Source organism: Hemiscyllium ocellatum, chromosome 5, assembly GCF_020745735.1.
Source record: "Hemiscyllium ocellatum isolate sHemOce1 chromosome 5, sHemOce1.pat.X.cur, whole genome shotgun sequence".
Lineage (NCBI taxonomy): Eukaryota > Metazoa > Chordata > Chondrichthyes > Orectolobiformes > Hemiscylliidae > Hemiscyllium > Hemiscyllium ocellatum.
Window position 1 is genome coordinate 122,323,133 of NC_083405.1, and position 24,106 is coordinate 122,347,238.

The 24,106-nt window shown below is 41.3% G+C and overlaps 1 protein-coding gene across 2 annotated transcripts in view; it reads right to left on the reverse strand.

The window, feature by feature from the left end:
* LOC132816149 (actin-related protein 3B-like) overlaps nt 1-24,106 on the reverse strand; it is a 181,096-nt gene that overhangs the window by 104,331 nt on the left and 52,659 nt on the right. For both annotated transcript variants that reach the window (XM_060825623.1, XM_060825622.1), the window contains exons 2-3: nt 15,345-15,400; nt 9,048-9,172 (exon numbers count right to left, since the gene is read on the reverse strand). In XM_060825623.1, coding sequence (XP_060681606.1) covers nt 9,048-9,172; nt 15,345-15,400 — 181 coding nt within the window. The remainder of the gene's footprint in view (nt 1-9,047; nt 9,173-15,344; nt 15,401-24,106) is intronic.

The following is a 24,106-nucleotide window of genomic DNA, read 5'->3' on the forward strand; positions in this document are numbered from 1 at the left end:
TAGATGCCAGCCTTCAGCCAACTTTATTCATTCCAATTTTGGTTCAGTTAGTGCCAATCAACTTCTGCTCTTATTACTTGGATGAAACAGCTGAATTCCAGAGGTGAATCAAGAGTGACTGCAATTGATATCAAGTAAGGCAAAACTATCACCCAGCAATAATTTTCTCAATGTCACCCAGATAGGGTTCTACGAACACACAATATACAGTCAAGGAACAAGAGTAGGCCACTTCGCCCTTTGAGCCTGTTCTACCATTCAATAAGATTATACCTGATCTGATTTTCAACCCTATATTCATGTATATCCCCAATAATCTTCCATCAATGATCTAGCTACCTCTCTGTTAAGAATGTTTAAAGGTTCTGCATCCATTACCTTTTAAGGAAACATATTCCAAAGACACTCAACCCTTGAACAGGTTTTCTCCTCATCCCTGTTTTAAATGTTCAACCTCTTATTTTCAAACTAAGATTCATATTTCTACATTGTCCCACAAGAAAAAACATGCTTCAACATCCAATCAGTCAAGTTCCCTCAGGAACTTGTGTGTTCCAATTAAGTCACTTCTGATACTTCTAAACTCCAGAGGTTACAGGCCAGGTCTAGCCTCACCTCATAAGGCAGTCCATACATTCCAGGCATTCACCTTGTAAATCTTCTCTGAATTGTTTCCAATGCATTAACATCCTTAGAGTCATAGAGTCATAGAGATGTACAGCATGGAAACAGACCCTTCGATCCAACCCGTCCATGCTGACCAGATATCCCAACCCAATCTAGTCCCACCTGCCAGCACCCAACCCATATCCCTCCAAACCCTTCCTATTCATATACCCATCCAAATGCCTCTTAAATGTTGCAATTGTACCAGCCTCCACCACTTCCTCTGGCAGCTCATTCCATACAAGTATCACCCTCTGTGTGAAAAAGTTGCCCCTTAGGTCTCTTTTCTATCTTTCCCCTCTCACCCTAAACCTATGCCCTTTGGTTCTGGACTCCCCGACCCCAGGGAAAACACTTTGCCTATTTACCCTATCCATGCCCCTCATCATTTTGTAAATCACTATCAGGTCATCCCTCAGGCTCCGGCGCTCCAGGGAAAACAGCCCCAGTCTGTTCAGCCTCTCCCTATAGCTTAAATCCTCCAACCCTGGCAACATCCTTGTAAATCTTTTCTGAACCCTTTCAAGTTTCACAACATCTTTCCGATAGGAAAGAGACCAGAATTGCACACAATATTCCAACAGTGGCCTAACCAATGTCCTGTAAAGCCGCAACATGACCTCCCAATTCCTGTATTCAATACTCTGACCAATAATGGAAAGCATACCAAACGCCTTCTTCACTATCCTATCTACCTGCAACTCCACTTTCAAGGAGCTATGAACCTGCACTCCAAGGTCTCTTTGTTCAGCAACACTCCCTAGTACCTTAACATTAAATGTATAAGTACTAATAAGACATGCATAAGTACATTGACCAGTACTATACACAATATTCCTGATTTGATCTCACCATTTATAATTGAACATACACTTCTTACTTTTATATTCAATGTCCCTTGCAATAAACTATAACATTCTATTTGCTGTCCTGATTTCTTGCTGTATCTGCATTCTAACCTTCTGTAATTCATACACCAGGATATCCAGATGACTCTGCATGTCAGTGCTCTGCAACCTCTCACCATTTAAATAATGCATTTCTTTTTTATGCTTTCTGTCATGATGGACAATTTCACACTCTTCTACATTATACTCCATTTGCTAGACCATAGCCCATTCCCTTATTGTATCCTTTGTAGGCTTTACAACTTGTTTTCCTTACTTATCTTTGTATCATCAGGTAATTTAGCCACCATACATACAATCCCTTCTTCCAAGTCATTTATATACATTTTAAAGAATTGAGGCCCCAGAACTCACCCTTGTTGTACACCATCCATGACATTCTGCCAGCCTGAAAAAGAAGCATTTATTCCTATTCTGCTTCCTGTTAGCAAGCCAATCTTCAATCCATGTCAATATGTTACCCCTTACATCATAGGTTTTCTGCCAGGATCATTTAGTCTGCAGTCCGGAGATTCTGCCAGGATCACTAAGCGTCTGGCATCGTTCCTGACTTTGTCCGAACATAGGCTGTATTTGATTGAATATGGCATCAAGATGCCCAACCAAAACTGTAATCAATGAAATCAGGGGTGAAAATCATACCAAGCACATAAGAATATTATTGAGGTAGTTGGAAGTCAGTCATCTCAGCACCAAGAAATCACACAGGCCTTCCTTAGGGCAGTGTCTTAATTGCCCAGAGGGCAAGAGATCTGACTGCAGATGCTGGAGAGTCAGAGTCGCAAACTGTGGCACTGGAAAAGCACAGCAGGTCAGGAGGCATCTGAGGAGCAGGACAGTTGACATTTCCGGCATAAGCCCTTCTTCAGGAATGGGGGGAAGGGGGCTGAGAGATAAATAGGAGTGTGGGGATGGAGCTGGGAGGAAGCTAGCTGGGAAAGCAAAAGATAAATGCAGGTGAGGGAGTGATTGTTATAAGTCAGTGGGGAGACTGGAACAGATAGGCAGGAAGGAGGACAGGCAGCTGGGGCAGGTCAAGAGGTCGGTGCCAAGTTGGAGGGTTGGATCTGAGATGGGGTGGGGGAGGAGAGATTCGGTAACTAGTGAGGTCAATGTTTATGCTATGTACTTTAAGGGTCCCAAGGCAGAAGATAAGGCGTTTTTCTCCCAGTAGTTCGATTGTGGAGGAAGCCCAGGACTTGCATATCCTTGATGGAGTGGAAGGGAGAATTGAAGTGGTGGGATTGTATGGTGCGTGTATCCCAGAGATGTTCTCTGAAATGCTCCATGAGTTGGCATCCTATCTGCCCAATGTAGAGGCAACCACACCGAGAGCAATGGACACAGTAGATGAGGTAGGTGGATGTGCAGGGACACTTCTGCCAAATGTGAAAAGATCCTTTGGGGCCTTGAGCAGAGGTGAGGGGGGAGACATTGGGCAGGCTTTACGCCTCTTGCGGCAGCAAGGGAAGGTGCCAGGTGTGGGGGGTTGGTTGGTAGAGAGGGGGGGCGTGGACCTAGTGAGGGAATCATGGGAGGCAAATGTGGTGGGGAGGTAAATATGTCTCTGGTGGTGGGATCTGTTTGTAGGTGGCAGAAATGGTGGAGAATAATGTCCTGTATTAGTGGGGTGGAAGGTGAGGACCAGCAGGGTTCTATACTTGTTGCAGTTGGAGGGGTGGACAAGGGTGGAGGTGCAAGAAGTAGAGGAAATGCGCTGAAAGGCATTGTTGATTACATGGAAGGGGGAATTGTGGTCCTTTAAATAGGAAGCCATCTGGGATGCACTGCAGTGGAATTGCTCCCCTGGGAGCAGATACGACGGAGGCAGAGGAATTGGGAGTAAGGGATCACATTCTTACAGGAGGTGGGATGGGAGGTGGTGTAGTCCAAGTAGATGTGGAAGTCAGTGAGTTTAAAATTGATGTCCGTGTTGAGTAGGTTGCCAGAGATGGAGGTGGAGGGGTCCAGGAAGGGGAAGGAGGTGTCCGAGATGGTCCAGGTGAACTTAAGTCAGAGTGGAAGATGTCAGTAAATTTGAGGAACTGTTCAATCTCCTCATGGGAGCATGAGGTGGTGCTGATACAGTCATTCAGGAGGAAGAGGTGGGGGATGGTGCTGATGTAACTGCGGAAGATGGACTATTTTATGTATCCTATAAAGAGGCAGGCACAGTTGGTGCTCGTGTGGGTGCCCATGGCTACCCTTTTGGTATGAAGGAAATGGGAGTATTCAAAGGACATGTAATTGCCAAGAGGGCAGTCAAACATCAGCCACATTGCTGTGTGTCTGCAGCCACATGTAAGTGACCAGACCAGGTAAGGATGAGCCTCTCTCTCCCTAAAGGATCAGCAGTGAATCAGATGGCCTCTGCTGACAATGGATTTATAGCCACCATTAAACTCTTAATTCCATATTTTTATTGAATTCAAATTCCACCACATACCATGACAAGATCTGAGCCCAGAATTCCAGAACATTAACCAGGTCCCTGGACCAACAGTACAGTGATAACACTACTAGACTATCAACTCTCTCTTTGGGACTCATTGCTGCAGAAGGTTCTGAAGGCTGAGTCATTGACTATTTAAGACACATTTTTAATCAGTAAGGACATCAAAGGTTACTGGGAGCAGAAGAATGAGGTTGAGAAACACATTAGTCATCATCAAATAATGCAATAGACTCAAGAGCTGAATGGACTAATTCTGTTATAATCTTATCTTCCAACCTTTTGCTCACTCATTGAACCTGTCTATATCCTCCCTTAGACTTCGTGTCATCCTTAACACTTGCTTTCTCACTTTCCTCATCTAAGTCATTAACATACGTTGGAAATACTTGTGGACCCAGCAATGATCCCTGGGGCACTTCACTAGTAAAGGGCTGCTAGCCTGAAATACCCCCCTTATTCCAACTAGAAGAAAGTGAGGACTGCAGATGCTGGAGGTCAGAGTTGACAGTGTGTTGTTGGGAAAGCACACCAGGTTAGGCAGCATCCAACACTTCAACTGCCCCTCTCACTCCGTCAAGGAGTGTACCGCAAGGGTCAGTGTTGGGTCCATTGCTGTTTGTCATTTTTGTAAATGACCTGGACGAAGGTGTAGAAGAGTGGGTTAGTAAATTTGCAGACGACACTAAGGTCAGTGGAGTTGTGGATAGTGAAGAAGGATGTTGTAGGTTACAGAGAGACATGGATAAGCTGCAGAGCTGGATTGACAGGTGGCAAATGGAGTTTAATGCGGACAAGTGTGAGGTGATTCACTTTGGTCAGAGTAACCGGAATGCAAAGTAATGGGCTAATAGTAAGATTCTTGGTAGTGTAGGTGAGCAGAGAGATCTCGGTGTCCAGGTACACAGATTCTTGAAAGTTGCCACCCAGGTTGACAGGGTTGTTAAGAAGGCACACAGTATTTTAGCCTTTAATAATAGAGAGATCGAGTTCCGGAACCATGAGGTTATGCTACAGCTGTACAAAACTCTGGTGCAGCCGCACTTGGAGTGTTGTGTACAGTCCTGATCACCACATTATAAGAAGGATGTGGAAGCTTTGGAAAGGGTGCAGAGGAGATTTACTAGGATGTTGCCTGGTATGGAGGGAAGGTCTTACGAGAAAAGGCTGAGGGACTTGAGGCTGTTTTCATTGGAGAGAAGAAGGTTGAGAGGTGACTTAATAGAGACATATAAGATGATCAGAGGGTTAGATAGGGTGGACAGGGAGAGCCTTTTTCCAAGTATGGTGACGGCGAGCACAAAGAGGCATAGCCTTAAATTGAGGGGTGATAGATATAGGACAGATGTCAGAGGTAGTTTCTTTACTCAGAGAGTAGTAAGGGCATGGAATGCTTTGCCTGCAATGGTAGTTGATTTGCCAACTTTAAGTGCATTTAAGTCGTCGTTGGACAGGTATATGGACGTACATGGAATAGTGTAGGCTAGATGGGCTTCAGATTGGTATGACAGGTCGGCGCAACATCGAGGGCGAAGGGTCTGTAGTGCGCTGTAATGTTCTATGTTAAGAACATGCAGATCCTGGGCCTCCTCCACCACCAAATCTTTACCACCCGACGCCTGAAGGATGAACGCCTCATATTCTGCCTTGGGACCCTGACACCACATGGGATCAATGTGGATTTCAAAAGTTTCCTCATTCTCCACCCCCCACACTAGCTCAATCCCAAGCCTCCAACTTGGCACCATTCTCCTTACCTGTCCATCACTCACCCCTCTGACCTATCACCTTCTCCCTCACCTTCATCCATCTACCTCTTTCTCAGCTATCTTCCCCCCAACCCCACCCTCCTCCCTTCTATCTCTCAACCCCCGGCCCACAAGCCTCATTCTTTATGCTCCTCGGATGCTGCCTGACCTGCTGTGCTCTCAGCACTACACTCTCAACCCTTATTCCAAAGCCCTGTCTTCTATTAGTATATCACTTCCAACACCACCAGGGGTCCAAACATTTCAGACCACTGCTACACCATTGTGAAAATTGCCCACTGTTCTATCCCCTGCCATCATTTTGGGAACTCTGACCACAATGCCTTGTTCTTCTCTTGAAATACAGGCAAAAGGTCAAGCAGAAGACCCCCTCGCAGATATAGGTCTAGTGCTGGTCAGAGGAGGCAGAGGATCAACTCCGGTGCTGTCTGGAATCAGCTGATTGGGCCATGTTCAAACAATCTGCAGGTACCTTGGACAAGTGCGCCACCACCATCACAGACTTTATCAGCAAGTGTGTGGAGGTCTGCAGACCGAGGTAGTCAATCCGGATGTTCCCCAACAGGATACCCTGGATGAATCAGTACATACAGAACCTGCTAAAAGCCAGGCGTGAGGCCTTCAGGTCAGGAGACCCAACTAAATATATGGAATCCAAGTATGACCTTTGTAGAGCCATTAAGACAGCCAAGGACCAATATCGACCCAAATGAGAGACTCAGACAGACACCCAGCAACTATGGCAAGGACTGAATGACATCACGGGTTCTAAAAGAGACAGTGCAAGATAGCAGACGATGACATATCCCTCCCAGATCGTCTCAATGCCTTCTATGCTCGCTTTGAGCAGAATTTCGGCAGAGAGGTAACACCTATTCCAACAAGCCCTGACAAACCTATTCCAACAGTCACTGCATCAAAGGTCGGATCAGTTTTCCATTGTGTGAATTCAAGGAAAGTGATGGGACCAGACAGAATACCAGGCCATGCACTCAAAGCATGCGCAGATCAACTGGCAGAGATCTTCTCAGACATCTTCAACCTCTCCCAGCAGCAGGCAACTGTCTCTGCCTGTTTCAAGAGGGTCAACATCATCCCTGCGCCTAATAAGGCTCACACAGCATGTCTCAATGACTCCCGCTCAGTGGCCTTAACTTTGGTGGTCATGAAGTGTTTTGAAAGGCTGGTCATGGCATTAATCAACTCCAGCCTCCTCACTACTCTTGGCCCACTCCAATTTGCCTATCGGACCAACAGATCCATATCAGATGCCATATCACTTGCCCTTCACTCCTCCCTAGGACATCTTAACACCAAGAACAGCTATGTAAGAATCCTACTCATTGACTACAGTTCAGCCTTCAACACTATTATCCCCTCGAGACTGATTACTAAACTTAGTGATCTCGGACTAAGCCCCATTCTCTGCAACTGGATCCTCAGTTTCCTGACCTACAGGCCACAATTAGTGAAGATTGGGGACAATATTTCATCCTTACACGTACACATTAACAGGACAGATGTGGAACAAGTGGAGAGTGTCAAGCTCCTGGGAATAGCCATCCACAACAAGTTTCTTGGACTATTCACGTGGACGCACTGGTTACAAAGGCCCAACAATGTCTCTTCTTTCTCAGGCAGCTGAGAAAATTTGAAATGATGGCAAATACCCTTGCTAACGGGCGGCACGGTGGCACAGTGGTTAGCACCGCTGCCTCACAGCACCAGAGACCCGGGTTCAATTCCCGACTCAGGCGACTGACTGTGTAGAGTTTGCACGTTCTCCACGTGTCTGCGTGGGTTTCCTCCGGGTACTCCAGTTTCCTCCCACAGTCACAAAGATATGCGGGTCAGGTGAATTGGCCATGCTAAATTGCCCGTAGTGTTAGGTAAGGGGTAAATGTAGGGGTATGGGTGGGTTGCGCTTTGGCGGGTCGGTGTGGACTTGTTGGGCCGAAGGGCCTGTTTCCACACTGTAAGTAATCTAATCTAATCTAATCTAACTTTAATATGTACGCCATCGAGAGCATTCTGTCTTGATGTATCACTACCTGGTATGGCATTGTATCATTCAGATTAGAGGCAGTTACAGAGAGTGGTGAGCTCAGCCCCGACAATCACATTTAATGTCTATCTATAGTTGCCCTTGAAGGAGGTCATGAGCTGCTGCCTTAACCACTGCAGTAATGAGGGAAGGCATTCCAGAACTTCTATCCAGTGATCTTGAGGTAGCAGCAATATATTTCCAAATCAGGATCATGAGTGGCTTGGTTGAAGTTGTGCCCTATACTTTAAGGTGAAGGTAACAATATATATCTTTACCTAGAGATGTGGAAATCATAACTAAATTGAGTACCAAGACAAAGATCAGAAAATTGATCAATAAGAAGCTGGATAACATGATGGGTGAGGAGAACAGAAAGTATGCTGATATGGTTTTGATTAGATTAGATTACTTACAGTGTGGAAACAGGCCCTTCGGCCCAACAAGTCCACACGGACCCACCGAAGCTCAACCCACCCATACCCCTACATTTACCCCTTACCTAACACTGCAGGCAATTTAGCATGGCCAATTCACCTGACCAGCACATCTTTGGACTGTGGGAGGAAACCGGAGCACCCGGAGGAAACCCACGCAGACACGGGGAGAACGTGCAAACTCCACACAGTCTGTCGCCTGAGTCAGGAATTGAACCCGGGTCTCATGCACTGTGAGGCAGCACTGTGCCACCCTGCCGCCCACACGGTGTTAGAATGCAAGGTTGTGTGGTGACTAAAAACCAATATAGGCACATTGTGTGCTGTAAATTCTATGCAATGCTTCAAAGAGAAATTTTCAACAAACATTAAAATCCTTCGGTCACTCATCAGCTTTGCCCCAAGGAAAAGCTATGTCAGCAAGGTGAAACTTTAGGAGTGTCAATATGTCCAAATTATTACACAGAAATACCTACATAGACACAAGTAATTTTTATTTCATTAATCTATGTTCACTTATCAACACCCTTGTAGGATTGGTTTATAACCTGTTCCACAGTTTTTTACAGTATAGCAGCACAAATGATCTGACATCTCTAAAATGAGTGCCTGTAATCAGCCTTGTGAAACAAGAGAAAGAGTTAAGTGGCTGCCCATATAGTACAATACTTTTTTTCCTTTTACATCAAGAAAAATTGCTGGCCACATCAACCTCATAGCTCAGCTGCAATTATATATTGACAACAAGAAAGAGTAAAATTTAAAAATAACCTTTGTGGTATACGTTGGTTTATCTACAGTTTCATCACCAATGTAAAAGTCTAGGTCATCCACTCCCCTCACCAATCTTCGCTGCGCATGGTCACCTATCTTGGTTGATTCTTTAATGGCTATACCTGGGGAGGTATAAAACACAAGATTAATATTAATTGCACCCACTTAAATACAGTCAATGTATTAGCATTATTGTAATGTGGCAAACTTTAAAAAGCTTATAGCTCAAAGTAACCATGGTAACTAATGTACGTGAATGATAGAAGCTAGCAATAACTACTTGATATCTTATTTATTCAGTTTAAGGAGAACAAACATTGATTCTGCAAAAAGGGCAAGGTTTTCAACCAGTAGTAACAGGAAATAATAAAAGCCAAGTGACTGTATTTACACAAACTTCTCAGCAACAATATAAATGTGCATCAAATTATCTATCACAATGATTTATGCATACAAACAATTATTTAAGAGAATTGAAAATGAACATTTCTCAGCCCTTCATGAGGTAAATAAAGACAATACATTTAAATTGCTCCAATAAAAGCCTTTACAAATGGCACAAAATCAGCAGTGAACCAAACAAAGGAGGGCATTGAGCCAATGTGCCCTGCTGCTTCTTGAAAAGAGCTGTCTAATTAGTCCATTTCCTTTGTTGCTTCCCAGCAACTCTATCGACGGCTTTGTTTCAGTAATAATCCGATTTTTTAAAAAACTTTCCATTGCATTACAATCATCTTCTTTTAGGCAATGAAGATTGAAGATCACAAAAACTGTTGCATGAAACAGAAAATCTCTGGTTCTTTTGGCTCATTGAAATCTGTGTCATAAGACATAGGAGCACATGTAGGCCATTCAACCCATCAAATCTGCTCCACCATTCAATACAATCATGGCTGATTTGATAATCCTCAACCTCACTTTCAGTCTTTTTGCCTATAACCTAATTCCCTGACTGATTAAACCTTAGTCAATCTCAGCCTTGAATATACTCAATGACCAGGTCTCAACAGCCCTCTGTGGTACGAATTCCACAGGTTAACACCCTCAGAGAAGAAATTCTACTACATCCTTATCTTAAAAGAACGACTACTTATTATAAGACTATGCTTTCTGGTCCTAAACTCTCCCAGGAGGAAAAAAAAACACACCTTACAAACTTCTCAGCAATAATATAAATGTGCATCAAATGATCTATCACAATGATTTATGCATACAAACAATGTAAGGTGAATATTCCAGAAGCAACACAGCTGGTCAAACCACTCGGTTTTAAACAAAACAAAAATTATTTACATAAAAACCGAAGAAAACCAAATTTAAAATAACATAACTACTTAAAAACACAATCAACATGAAAGTGCAACTTAACAAAGCTGTTACAATTTCCGACAACATCACATTAACACACCCTTTGGCAAAAATGATAAATTCAAACACATGTTCTTACAGGAGAGAGATGTCAGAGAAACAGGGGATCAGCATGGAGCTGTTTTTTGGGTCCCCAGCTAAAACTAAGGCAAAACTAGAAAACTGAACTAGGAGAACTGGCCACTCCCCTTTCATTGTACAAGTGTTCAAAAAAAGCCTGAAAGCCTTTTCTGATTACTGACTTAGGCAGCATTTGTTAGCCATTATTAAAGTAGCCAATTCAGACAATTCAGCACCTCTACCTTTATGACCCCTCTCAAAAATATCCAAGGACAGAATAACCTTGTTAAAAGAGCAGCATCATCACACCACCCCCCTTAAAAAAGAGCCATCAATATCCAAAGATGGCTTCATTTTAAAACTACTTAATCTTTCGTTGTTTGTACACAATAACACATATACATTACATTGACTGTATACAGCTGAAAATGTGTTGCTGCTTAAAGCACAGCAGGTTAGGCAGCATCCAAGGAACAGGAAATTCGACGTTTCGGGCCAGAGCCCTTCATCAGGAATGAGCCATTGACCAGGAATTGACTGTATACATACAAACATGCACTACTACATTCTACTTCCGTCCGTTTACTCCTGCCACCGAACGCCTCCATTTCTCATCCAAGTTTCAACAATGCATAGGTAATCACGTTTTCGCATCCTGCCAAATGCACAATTTTCAAATTAAATGGCAGTAATAACAAGCTCCATCTAAACAGTCTGGAATTTTTGTCCTTAAATTTCTCCACAAACTTCAGTGTATTTGATTCTCTCAAATACATTACTCATAACATAAACATTGAAATGTTGTAATGCCAACACCAAGCTCAAAGTCTCTTTCTCTACAGTTGAATATTTCTGCTGATGAAGGTTCAGTTTCCTGGAGAAATATCTGAAAGGTTTTTCTATCTTCTCATCATTTGCTTGTAATAGCACAGCACCGATACCCACATCACTCACATTGATAGACATCTTGAATGGCTTTGCTTAATTAGGTCTGGCTAATACTGGGACAGTGATTAACACAGCTTTCAGGCTGTCAAATACCTTCTGACAGTCTCCTGTCCACTGAAACCTTTTGCCTTCCTTTAGTAATACAATGAGTGGAGCAACCACACTGCTAAAATTTGGTATGAGCTTCCGATAAAATCCATTCAATTCCAGAATCGTAGTACTGCTCTTTTTGTCGATGGTATGGGAAACTCACCAATTACCTTTGTTTTTGCATTCTCGGGGCCATTTCTCCATGTCCAATAACATGGCCCAGGAAGGTGACTTGGGCTTTCACAAATTCACTTTTCGCTAGGTTTATCATCAAGCCTGCTTCCGAAGTTGATCAAATAATTCTGATAAATGTTGCAAATGTTCCTCCAACATGCGACTAAAAATCACCAGGTCATCAATACTTACCACACAATTTGGTAAACCAGAAGTGACCTTATTGGTTAGTCTTTGAATTATGGCTGGTGCATATTTCGTATCAAATGGCATGACTTTAAACCAATACAGTCCAATCGGCAATGCGAAAGTCAAAGTTGACTTTGCTCTTTCAGACAAAGGTACCTGCCAGTATTCTCTGAGTGAGAAATATAAGTTGTTTGTCCCACCTTTTCAACACAGTCTTCCAAACGTGGAATCGGATATGAATCAGACTTTGTACTGCATTGACTTTGCGATAGTCCACACATAACCATTGGGTTCCATCTGCTTTTGGAACCATTCCTATGGGTGAGCCCCAGTCTCTGCAACTCACTTTGATTATGTCATCTTGGAGAATGCGTTCAATCTCCATTTGAACCTATGCTAACTTTAGAGGGTTAAGCCTTTAAGGATGTTGCAATATCCCATAAATGCACCCCTTGGCAAAAAAGTAATTTAAATACTGTTTCTTCCAGGAGAGAGATGTCAGAGAGAAAGAGAGAATCAGTATGGAGTTGTTTCTTGGGTCCCCAGCTAAAACTAACCCGAAACTAGAAAGAATCCTTTAACTGGAAGAACTGGCCTCTCTCCTTTCAGTACAAGTTTTTTTTATTTTAAAAAAAACCTGAAAGCTTTTTCTGATTGTTAACTTAGGCAACATCTGTTAGCCATTATTAAAATAGCCAGTTCAAATACTTCAGCACCTCTGCCTTTATGACTCCTCTCAAAACACAAGGACAGAATAACCTTCTTGAAGGAGCAGCATCATCATACTAGTGCTATGTACAGTTATAACAAAACCTTCCTTCTCTTATAACAAACGAAAGGACCATGGATGCTGTAAATCAAAAACAACAGATATTGCTGGAAAAGCTCAGCAGGTCTGACAGCATCTGTGGAGAGAAAGCAGATTATACATTTTGGATCAAGTGACCCTTCCTTAGAACTACAGAAAACGCCAACGGGAATAGTTTCTCTCCATTTACTCTTTCAGGACCCCTAATGATTTTGAGAACCTACATCAAATTTCTTCTTAATCTTCTCCAAGAATAATCTTCTCCAATCAATCCATGAAATTCAAGTTTTTCATCTCCAGAAACAGTATCATGAATCAGTTCTGCAAATTACCTAATGCCTTCAAATCCTCCCTTAAATGCAGTACCTAGAACTGGATGCAATACTCCAGATGAAGCTAAACACATGTTTTATACAATTTTATCACAGCTTTTGTATCCTATTCATAAAGCCTGTGATGCTATAGGCACTTTTTCACCTTTCCTGCTGCCTTCAAACGATTTGTGTACATGTACTAGGAGAAAGTGAGGACTGCAGATGCTGCAGCTTAGAGTTGAAAAGTGTGGAGCTGGAAAAGCACAGCAGGTCAGGCAGCATCCGAGGAGCAGGAGAATTGATGCTTCGGGCATAAGCCTTTCATCAGGAATGCAGGAGGGAAGGGAGTTGACAGATAAATAGGAGGGGGGTGGGGCTGAAGGGAAGCCCCAAGGTCACTCTGCCATGCAACCCCTATAGAACTCTAACCTTTATTTTATCCTGTCTCTTCTCACTCGTCTTACAAAGATGCATTAATTCACCCTTCTCTGAGTTAAATTTCATCTTCCATTTACACATACTTGATTTTGTCTTTTTGAAAGTTACCAATATGCTCCTCTCAGCCCACAGCTCTTCCATGTTTTATATTGCCTACAAACTTTAAAATCACTCAAATCTAGGTCATTAATACACATCAGGAAGAACAAACATCCAAACATTGACACCTGGGAAACTCTTGGTATACCTTACTCTAGTCAAAAGCCAACCATTCAGTATTTCTTTCTGTTTTCTGTCACTGAGCAAGCTCTACTTTCATATGGCTACTGTTTCTTTTACTCATGGGCTTGCTTTTCTGAGAAGCCTGGAATGTGGCATTTTATCAAATATTTTTTGGAAATCTACATACATCACATAAACCATGGTCTCCTTATCCAGCTTCTATCACCTCATTAAAACACTCACCAAGCTAGTTAAGCATAATATATCCTCAACAAATCCATGTTAGTGTTCTTTAATTTTGTTTCAAATTATCTTTCCACAAGCCTTCCCAACAGCCATATTAACCTGCGGCCTGTATATCTTTTCTTAAACCATGGTATAACATTTGCAATTCTCCAGTCCTCTGGCACTGATAATCTAAAGAATTTTGTAAGATCATGACCAGTTGCTCTAAAAAATGTCCAGGCTTATTTTCTTGGTACCCTTGGATACGTTTAACCTTATTATGGTGCCTTACTAATAGTTAAGTACAGCCTTTCTAGTGAAGTAGCTGAGGCTTCCTCATTGAATGTTTTTAAAGCTAAGATAGATAATTTTTTGAACATTAAAGGAAGTAAGGGTTATGGTGAGAGGGTGGGTAAGTGGAGCTGAAGCCACAAAATGATCAACCATGATCTTATTGAATAGCGGAGGAGGCTCAAAGGATGAGATGGCCTTCTCCTGTTCCAGGTTCTAATGTTCTTATGTTCTAACATTTTTTTTTGTACATTTCTCATTTACCGAGTGTACTTTGACTTGGGAAACCTCTAATGGTGCAATGCACAAATTATTCATCACTTCAGAAGTGCCTCAGGGTAGATTTTTTTAATGACACTGTTCAAAGATATTATTACACATCCCGGGAGCACGTGACATTCAAACTCAGGTTTCCTGGTTCAAACACAGGAACAACACTACCCTGTGCCCATATTCTAGGATCAATCACTTTCAGCTACTTCAATGATCTCCACTCAATCATAAAATCAGAATTGAGGAGGATCATGCAAAGTTCATGATTCCTCAAACTCTGAAGCCATCCATATCCAAATGCAATTGATCCTGGAAAATATCCATGCTTCGGCTAAAAGATGGTAAGTAATATTCACACCACATAAGTTTCAGGCAATGAACATAGTCTGGTCTACATGTGACTCCAGATCCACAGCAATGTGATTGACTCTTAACAAACCGTTAGGAATTGAGAATGGACAATAAATGCTGGCCTAGCCAGCAATATCTTCCTCCTGTGAATATATAAGCAAAGTCCTGCAACTCCCTTCCTAACAGCACAGTGTTACACCTAAACCTCGAGAACAGCATTGGTTCAAGGAGACAACTCATCACTATTTTCTCAAGAGCAGTTCGGATTGGGCAGTAAATGCTGATCTAGCCAGTGATGTCCACATCCATCGAATGAAAAAGGCAAAGGATGAGTAGCAACAGTTCACCAGACATTCTATAATGTGCCATTCTATTGAAATAACAGTCTCAAAACATCAGAAAGATTGTTTTAGATAAAATTTAGGATTTCCCCTCTCTCAGTATTAAATTAGTCTTACATTTCCTTCCAATAGAATAAAAAATATGCAATACAGATCTTAAAATAATAAAACTGGAGAAATTATAAAGTATGCTTATACTTACATGAAGGTATGATGAACTGTGGTTCAGTGTTACCTGCATAGCCAAGCTTTGTATATCTGAGGGGAAAAATGGAAAAACATTCTACTTAGCCATTTATTTTTAAAAAGTTAAAGTCACAAATAGTTAACATTTCACTTTATTTTCTTTTGAGAAAACCTACAAAAAAGTCTCATTTGAAAATGTTTTGAAACCATATGCAAAAAGCAGATAAAGGTAAAAAATTAACTATGCAGGAAATGACAGACTGTTTAGCCTATCATCAGTAGTGGGGATAATGCTAGAGTCTTTTACAAAAGGCATGATAGCAGAAAATTTGGAAAACATTAATGGGATTAGACAAAGCCAGCATAGGTTGGTGAAAGGGAAATCATACGTATCAAATCTACTGGTGTTTTTGGAGGATGTAAATCATAGAATAAATAAGGCAGAGCCTGTGTGAATGGCGCAGATGAATTTTTAGAAGGCTTTTGATCAGATATGGGCCAGGTGCTGGCAGGTGGGACTAGATTGGGTTGGGATATCTGGTCGGCATAGACAGGTTGGACCGAAGGGTCTGTTTCCATGCTGTACATCTCTATGACTCTATCTCCCATAAGAGGTTACCAGGCAACGTTAGAGCACATAGAATGGGATAATACATTGACATGGATCGAGAATTAGTTGATAGACAGAGTAAATGGATCTTTTTCCTAGGGAAGTTACTGACTTGTTGGAAACTGCACAGATAAATCTTTGGGTCCCAATTATTCAGTATGTAAATGTATACTCTGGATTGGGGAACCAAATGCAACATTTCCAAATTTGCTGATGTGATAAAACTGGGCATGTCTGAACATTGAGGAGGATGCTAAGAGGTTTTTAAGAGACCTAGACAAATTGAATGAGTGGGAAAAAGATGACAGATACAGTACAATGCGGCTAAATGTGAAGCTATACATGTCAGTGTGAAAAGGGAGGAATATTATTTAAATGACTATATATACCGGGATATGTAGATGTCCAAAAGTTCTCGGTGTCCTTGTATTTTCAATGAAAATAGGCAGCCCCTACAAAAGGTTATACTTGCCATAAAGGGGATGTAACGGAGGTTCATTAGGCTTTTACCAGGCATGTAATTGTTTTGAAGTTAAAGTTAATGTGAGTTTATTTTTAGCAGTTTGTTTTAGGTGTCTCAGAGAAAGGGATTACCCAAAGCCAAAAAGCATCTAACAACTGCACAGAAATTCACTGAAAGGAAACATGTGGCAGCTGTACTAATGCGAATTTGAGCAAGAAGCCTGAGTAGTGCGGTATTCATTGAGGTTTAAATGCTTGTAATGTTATTGCTCGGATAAAAGGAATAATGTGAATTTGAATACTTTTCTGACTTATGTAATGACATCTTTCCAACCTTTTGATTCAACTAGTGTGATATATTTCATTTTATTCTTCTCGTGTGAGAAGTACACTGGCAGCATCTCCACAGTTAAAAAAAAAATTAGAATCCAACAAGCCTAGGTTTTATTCTGACTTGTGCAGTGTTAATATATAGTTGGGAGCACAAAATATTCTTGTGGCCATTACATGTAACTATTGTAAACTGAAGCAAAACATTTACAGATGCTGACAGAAGTAGGTCGGCAGGTGTTGAAATTGCATGCTATGGCAGTAGTATCATACGTGCCACATACTCACCTGTAGGATCAAATTACTGCAGGTACTGGAATCTGTATAGAAAGCAACATATGCCAGAGATCACAGTAGGGCAGACATGGAGAGAAAGCAAGCTAATGTTTTGAGTCTAGATTTGATGAAGAATCATCTGGACTTGAAACATTAGCTTGCTCTCTCTCCAAAGATGCTATCTGAGCCGCTGTGATCTCCAGCATTTGTTATTTTCATTACATACTCCCCTGTGCAAGTTTCTTATACCCAGAGATGAACTGAAGTTCGTAGGAAGCTAATGTGATTTGATTTGAATTTTTATTGTCACATGTACCGAGATATAGTGAAAAGTATTGTTTTGAGTGCTAACCAAAAAAAATCATATCTCACACAAATACAGCAGGGTAATAGAACAGAATGCAGAATATAGTGTTACAGCAACAGAGAAGGTGCGGAGAAAGATCAACTCTTTGACCTCATGAGAGGTCTGTTTATAAGAGAGAAAGTGAGGACTGCAGATGCTGGAGATCAGAGTTGAGAATTTATAAGTTTAATAACAGCAGGGAAGAAATGTTCTTAAATCTGTTGGTATGTATTTTCAGACTTTTGAATCTTCTTCCCAATGGAAAAGGAAGGAAAAGAATATAACCAGGGTGTGAGGGGGTTTTTGATTATGCTTTCCCAAGACAGAGGGAAGTGAGACAGAGTTAATGCAAGTAAGGCTCGTTTTCATGATGAACTGGGCTGCATTCACAACTCTCTGTAATTTCTTGCAGTCTTGAGAAGAGCAGTTGCCAAACCACACAGTGATGCATTTGGATAGGATGCTTTCTATGGTGCATCTATAAAAATTGGTCAGTCATTGTGGACATTCTGAATTTCCTTAGCCTTCTGAGGAAGTAAAGATTTTGGTCTGTTTTCTTGACTGTAGTGTTGACATAGGTTGGCCTCACCACCCACTGCTGGCCACCCCAACTAGCAGTGGCAGGTGTTGAAGTTACCCTATGTCCACAGGAGGCCACATCCTCCACATCACCCCAGTCTCGACCTGCTAAATCCAGACCTCGGCCCACCTTTCCAGGGTCTATACAATCAATCTCCAGCAAAACCTTGGACTTACCAGTCTGGAGACCCATGGTCTTGGAGACAATCTGTAGAGTTTTGGGCAGAGACTTTCACCAGTTGAAAGGAGATCCCACCTCCAAAATCTGCCAACCAACTAAAAGGACCGCATTTCCAATCCCAGCAAAGCCACTTGGGGCACTGGGCACTGCTCGGACTATTGGTAGTCTTCGAAAAAGGTGCATGCATCCAGATTTAAGACAAACCCAAAGTATTGAGAGGGTAATCCTGCAATATAAAAATGCCCAATTGCAATAAGTAAAGTTGAGGTACTTTACAGGGTCAAAGGTAGCAGGGATGTAATAGCGGGTGAAAAGGGACAATGAATTATGATCACAATCCCAAGATATAACTGCAACCTTTTTCAAAAGTTCATGTTGAAGATGATGTATTACCTCTTCATTCCGTTCCCAACAATTAAATAATCACATTGAAAAGGGATTGGTATTGTATGTTGGCCCCCTCACCTCTTCTCAGAGAAAGTCAGGACTGCAAATGCTAGAGATCAATGTCGAAGAGCATGGTGCTGGGAAAGCACAGCCGGTCAGGCAGCATCCGAGGAGCAGGAGAGTTGGTATTTCAGGCATTCCTGATGAAGAGCTTATGCTCAAAACATTGACTCTCCCGCTCCTCGGATGCTGTCTGACTGGCTGTGCTTTTTCAGCACCACACTTTTCGACCCCTCACCTGTTCGATTTTGTATTAATCTTAATTCCAGATTTTAAACTGCATTGAGATAGTCTCTTCAAGTTTTTTTTATTAAAATGCTTGCTCATGTCGATGTCCTGCAGCAGCATGGAAAGTGCCAACATCAAGGAAGTACCTGACAATGTATAGATAACAAATTATGATGCCTGGCAATGGTAGTTTGGAGCCATGATACTCCTGCAACTAATTTGGTCAACTTCAGCTGAGGTGGGCAACTTCACATGCTACAACATGCTGCTGCCAATGCCAGTAACAAGAGTAAATCATGGGGCAAAAGGGATGGAGGAATTTAAAACAATCACGTGCCCCATCGAAAAATTAACATAAGTATTCATTGCACATACGGCTAAAAAGCCCTGTACTTAATGCCTATTTCCTAGGGTCTTAAAGTTGACTGCAGTGCTAGATGACTTTAGCTCTGATGATGAGTCATTAAGACTGAAAACATTAGCTCGGTCTCCCTCCATAGATGCTGTCTGAGCCACTGTAATCTCCAGATTTTGTTGTTTTCAGTAGATGGTAAGGGGTCCTACTCGTGAGCATAATGGGGTACATCACTAGTAAAATATGGGACACACTTGAACTAGGTTCCAGCCTGCAAGGTCTTTGATAAAACTGTATAAACTTTTATCGAATAATTTTTGAGTTTGAATTTTAAAATACTGACAAATGGGCCTTGGTTACTTCAGTGAAGAGTTTTATCTTTAAGAAAAAGTCAAAGCTTCCTTCCAGGATAGTGACTTAATCCAGTATGTCTTAGAGAGCAGGTGACTGCACACCCATGTAGTATTAACAGAAAGACATTTACATTGTAAGTTTCTTTTTCAGTTTTTCAGTTCAATTCAAAATCACCAGCACTTAGAGCAAAAGCAAGTTTAATTTCTTTCCGAACAATGGTTCAGAGAATAAGTTAGCTCACCAGAAGGCTTAATTTGTCAAATTACCAAAAGTTTGGTTGGAAATTTGCACATTATTTGAACAAAAAAAAAATTAAGCTCTCAGATTTGTGAAAAGACCATATCAGCAGGTTTGGAAATGATGCATCGACTTGTCATCACAATACAAAGTCAAAAAACTGTCAGAAGTCAGTGAAGTAGAACTTCTCAGTGTTAAAATATGGGGTGTTATATTTCCGGTCTGCAGCTGATGCAATGGATCATGTCAGGAAATGAGTTGAAACTTTATTTTGCTGTATTTTGTAGCATGTGCCAACTGCCTTCAACATTTAGATACTTGTTATTTTTTCATTCCTCTTTTGTGGAATTAACTTCCACAATGTTGTTCAAGGAACTGTTCAGCCTCATCTGAAAATGTGTCAGCGATTCACCACCACATTAATAAATTAAAAATGAAATGATCCATAAATCCAGATTTCATTCTGAAGAAGGGTCACTGAACCCGAAACATTAATTCCAATTTCTCTCCACAGATGTGTTTCCAGCAATTTCTTCTTTTGTTTCATTCTGGGACCTGACTTGTCCAATTGTACTGTCACATAGAATTATAACAATTTCAAAGAACACTCTCTCCTTCCCATTTAAGCACATGTTATGAAGCTGTAGGTGTACCTTTAAGAGAGGTAACAACAGAACAACTAACAAAGAACTACCATACAACACCAAGTGTTTTCAATAAGGCAACAATGTAACAGTGGGTTGAACAACTTGAATAATTCGTTGCCTGGAGAGAAAAACAAATTCGAATCCTGCCAATCAGTGTAAATTATACCCTGATAAAAATATCAATTTCCAATCAAGTTTGAATTGAGTATACTGACAATCTTAAAAGCCAACGACATAATCTGATGCTCTGGGGTATAAGACCAGTGGAAAATTGAAGAGTTGAGAGTAGAACTATCCAGCATGTAAACAGACTGCTTGAAAATAGCTCTCTCTTAAAAGTTACTTTTTGATCAGTAAACTGTAATGCAGAAATTCCTAACAAGGAGAAAAGAAGACACAGGAACATCCGAAGACAAGAACCTGCAGCTGCCTGGTTTTGAGATAAGAAGTGTTGTTTTGTAAATCTTAATTGGGAGTTTTATTAGACTAGTATTATAGAAGGAAAGGTAGAAGATAGGTTTGAGAAAGAAATTATAAATAGTGGTTAGTTAATTATTCTCTGCTATACTTTAAGAAATAAAGTTGTTAATTTTTACTTTACATTGTTATTGGCCACTCCAAATTTAACAGATTATTGCACGGGATAAATCTTTTCTGTGTTGCTGTTTTAAATTAAGCAGGAGAGTTTACCTCATGTCGTAACACACATAATGTACACAGTTAATAAATTGTACTGTTCATCAGCATGAAAACAGATCTGCCTGTCTCTAGTATGATCTCACTACATAGCAGCATCAGTAACAGATATCTGGCTCAATAAAACTTTCATGTAAATCATTTTAATTCAAAGCAGTCACCAGCAAAATAGAAATCCTCAGGAAAGGCCCTAAAGTAGAAGCAGCAAACCACTCTCATTGCCCCAATGGAAGATGAGGTCTGAAATTGATCAGGCAGACAGTCACTGCACAACAGAAAATCTGCATGCCTCAAAGTCCAGGCCTCTGATGGTGGTGAGCAGTCGCAAATAAACAATAGCAGCTTCAATGCAGACATAGCTCTCAAAACTGTGAAATATCCTTTGTTTACATTGATACATAGGGCAAAAGTGGACATTGGATGCGGAAAAATTATACTGTAGTGGGGAACAAGGAGATTGCTGAGAAACTGAATAATCACTTTGCACCAGTCTTCATGGTGGAAAACATGAGTAATATCCCAAAGGTACAAGAGAGTCAGGGGTAAAGTTGAGTATGGTGACCATCACCAAGGAGAAAGTACTAGAAAAACTGAATGAACTGAAGGTGGATAAATCACCTTACCGGATGGATTAACCCCAGAGTTCTAAAGGAGATAGCTGAAGAGATAGTCAAGGTGTTAGTGGTGATCTTTCAGAAATTATTGGAGTCAGGGACAGTCCCAGAGGACTGGAAAATCGCTAACATGACACACCTGTTTAAAAAGGGAGTAAGGCAAAAGACAGAAAATTACAGGCCGATTAGCCTAATCTTGGTAGTGGGTAAGATCTTAGAGTCCATTGTGAAGGATGAGATTTCTGAATAATTAGACGTATATGGTAAAATAGGCCAAAGTCAGCATGGTTTCATCAAGGGGAGGCCATGCCTGACAAATCTACTAATTCTTTGAGAAAGCAATGAGCAGATTAGACCAAGGAGAGTCAATGGATGTTATCGACCTAGATTTTAAGAAGGATTTTGATCAGGTGCTGAGCAAGATAAGGGCCTGTGCTGTTAGAGGCAAGGTGCTAGCATGAATAGAAGATTAGCTGTCTGGCAGAAAGCAGAGAGTGGACATAAAAGGGTCGCTTTTAGGATGGCAGCCAGTGACAAGTGGTGTTCCACAAGGGTCAGTTTTGTGACAACTTTTCACTTTATAAATTAATGGTTCAGATCAAGGAACTGAGGGCATTTTGGCTAAGTTTATAGGCAATACAAAGATAGGCAGAGGGATAGGTGGTATTGAGGGTAGAGGAGAGGTTGCAGAAGGATTTGGACAGGTTAGGACAGTGGGCAAAAAAAGTAGCAGATGGAATTCAATGTGGGAAAGTCTGAGGTTATGCAGTTTGGTCAGAAAAATAGAAGTATGGACTATTTTCTAAATGGGGAGAAAATTCAGAAGTCTGAATTGCAAAGAGACTTGGAAGTTCTCCTCCAAGATTCTCTCAAGATAAACTTGCAGGTTGAGTCTGTAGTTAGGAAGACAAATACAATGTGAGAGGATTTGTATATAAAAGCAGCGATGTACTTCTGAGGCTCAATAAGGCTCTTATCAGATGACATTTGGAGCATTGTGCGCAGTTTTGGGTCCCATATCTCAGGAAGGGTGTACTAGCCCTGGAGTATGTTCAAGGAGGTTCACAAGAATATCCCAGGAATGAAAAGCTTAACGTATCAGGACTGTTTGAGGGATCTGGGTTTGATGAAGGGCTTATGCCTGAAAAGTCGACTCTCCTGCTCTTCAGTTGCTGCCTGACCTGCTGTGCTTTTCCAGCGTCACACATTTTGACTTATCTCCAGCAGCTGCAGTCCTCACTTTCTCCTATTCTTGGAGTTTAGAAAGATAAGGGGGGACCTAATTAAAACTTACAGAATATTGAATGGCCTGGACAGAGTGGATTTTGGGAAGATGTTTCCATTGGTAGGAGAGACTAGGACCCAAGGGCACAGCATTAGAATAAAAGAACAGAGATAGGGAGAAACTTCTTCAGCCAGGGAGTGGTGAATCAGGTCATTGAGTATATTTAAGACAGAGATAGATAGATTCTGGATTGTCAAGCAGATCAAGGGTTATGGGGAGAAGGTGGGAAAGTAGGGTTGAGAAACTTATCAGCCATGATTCAATGGCAGAGCAGACATGATGGGCTGAATGACCTAACTTCTGCTCCTACGTCTTATGGTCTTAGGTTTGGTACATGCATCGAGGTGAGTACCATAAAATTACGTGAAAAAATTTACTAAAACTTTCCAGGAAACTAACTGGAATTGACAAAATTCAACACTAAGAGTTATTTCAGACAAGAGCACTGTAATTTGATTACTTTTGGGAAGAATGGCCCTCAGTTAATTCACTTGATATAAATCTAAAGTGTTAACATATAATTTCCCACCAATGTTCAGGTGAACTTTAATGATCAGTGGAAAAATTAAGCTGATATATGAACAAACATGTGTATATGAGTAGATATATGTGAGAGGAATAGGATTGTACTTGGAGGGGTTTTCAATTTAACTGGGATCACCTTTGTGTGAAATGATTAGATGGAGTGGAATTTTGAAAGTGCCTCCAAGAGAGCTCTTTATGCCAGTATGTAGACAGTTCTACAAGATATGGGACAATACTTGACCTAATCCTAGGGAATAAAGCCAGTCAAGTGGTTGAAGTGTCAGTGCATGAGCATTTTTGTGATAGTGAGTATCACTCTGTAAATTTCAAAGTCATTATGAAAACGGTTAAGGATAGAGCAGAAGTGGTACCTAAATTGGGAGCAGGCCAATTTCAATATTATCAGACATGCTCTGGTAATCATAGATTGGGTGCAGCTACTTTCCTAATGAATGACTCTTGCCTGAAATGCCGATTCTCCTGTTCCTCAGATGCTGCCTGACCTGCTGTGCTTTTCTAGCACCACACTCTCGACTCTGATCTCCAGCATCTGCAGTCCTTTCTCCTTTGCAGCTACCTTCAGGTAAATCAACATTTGGTAGGGGA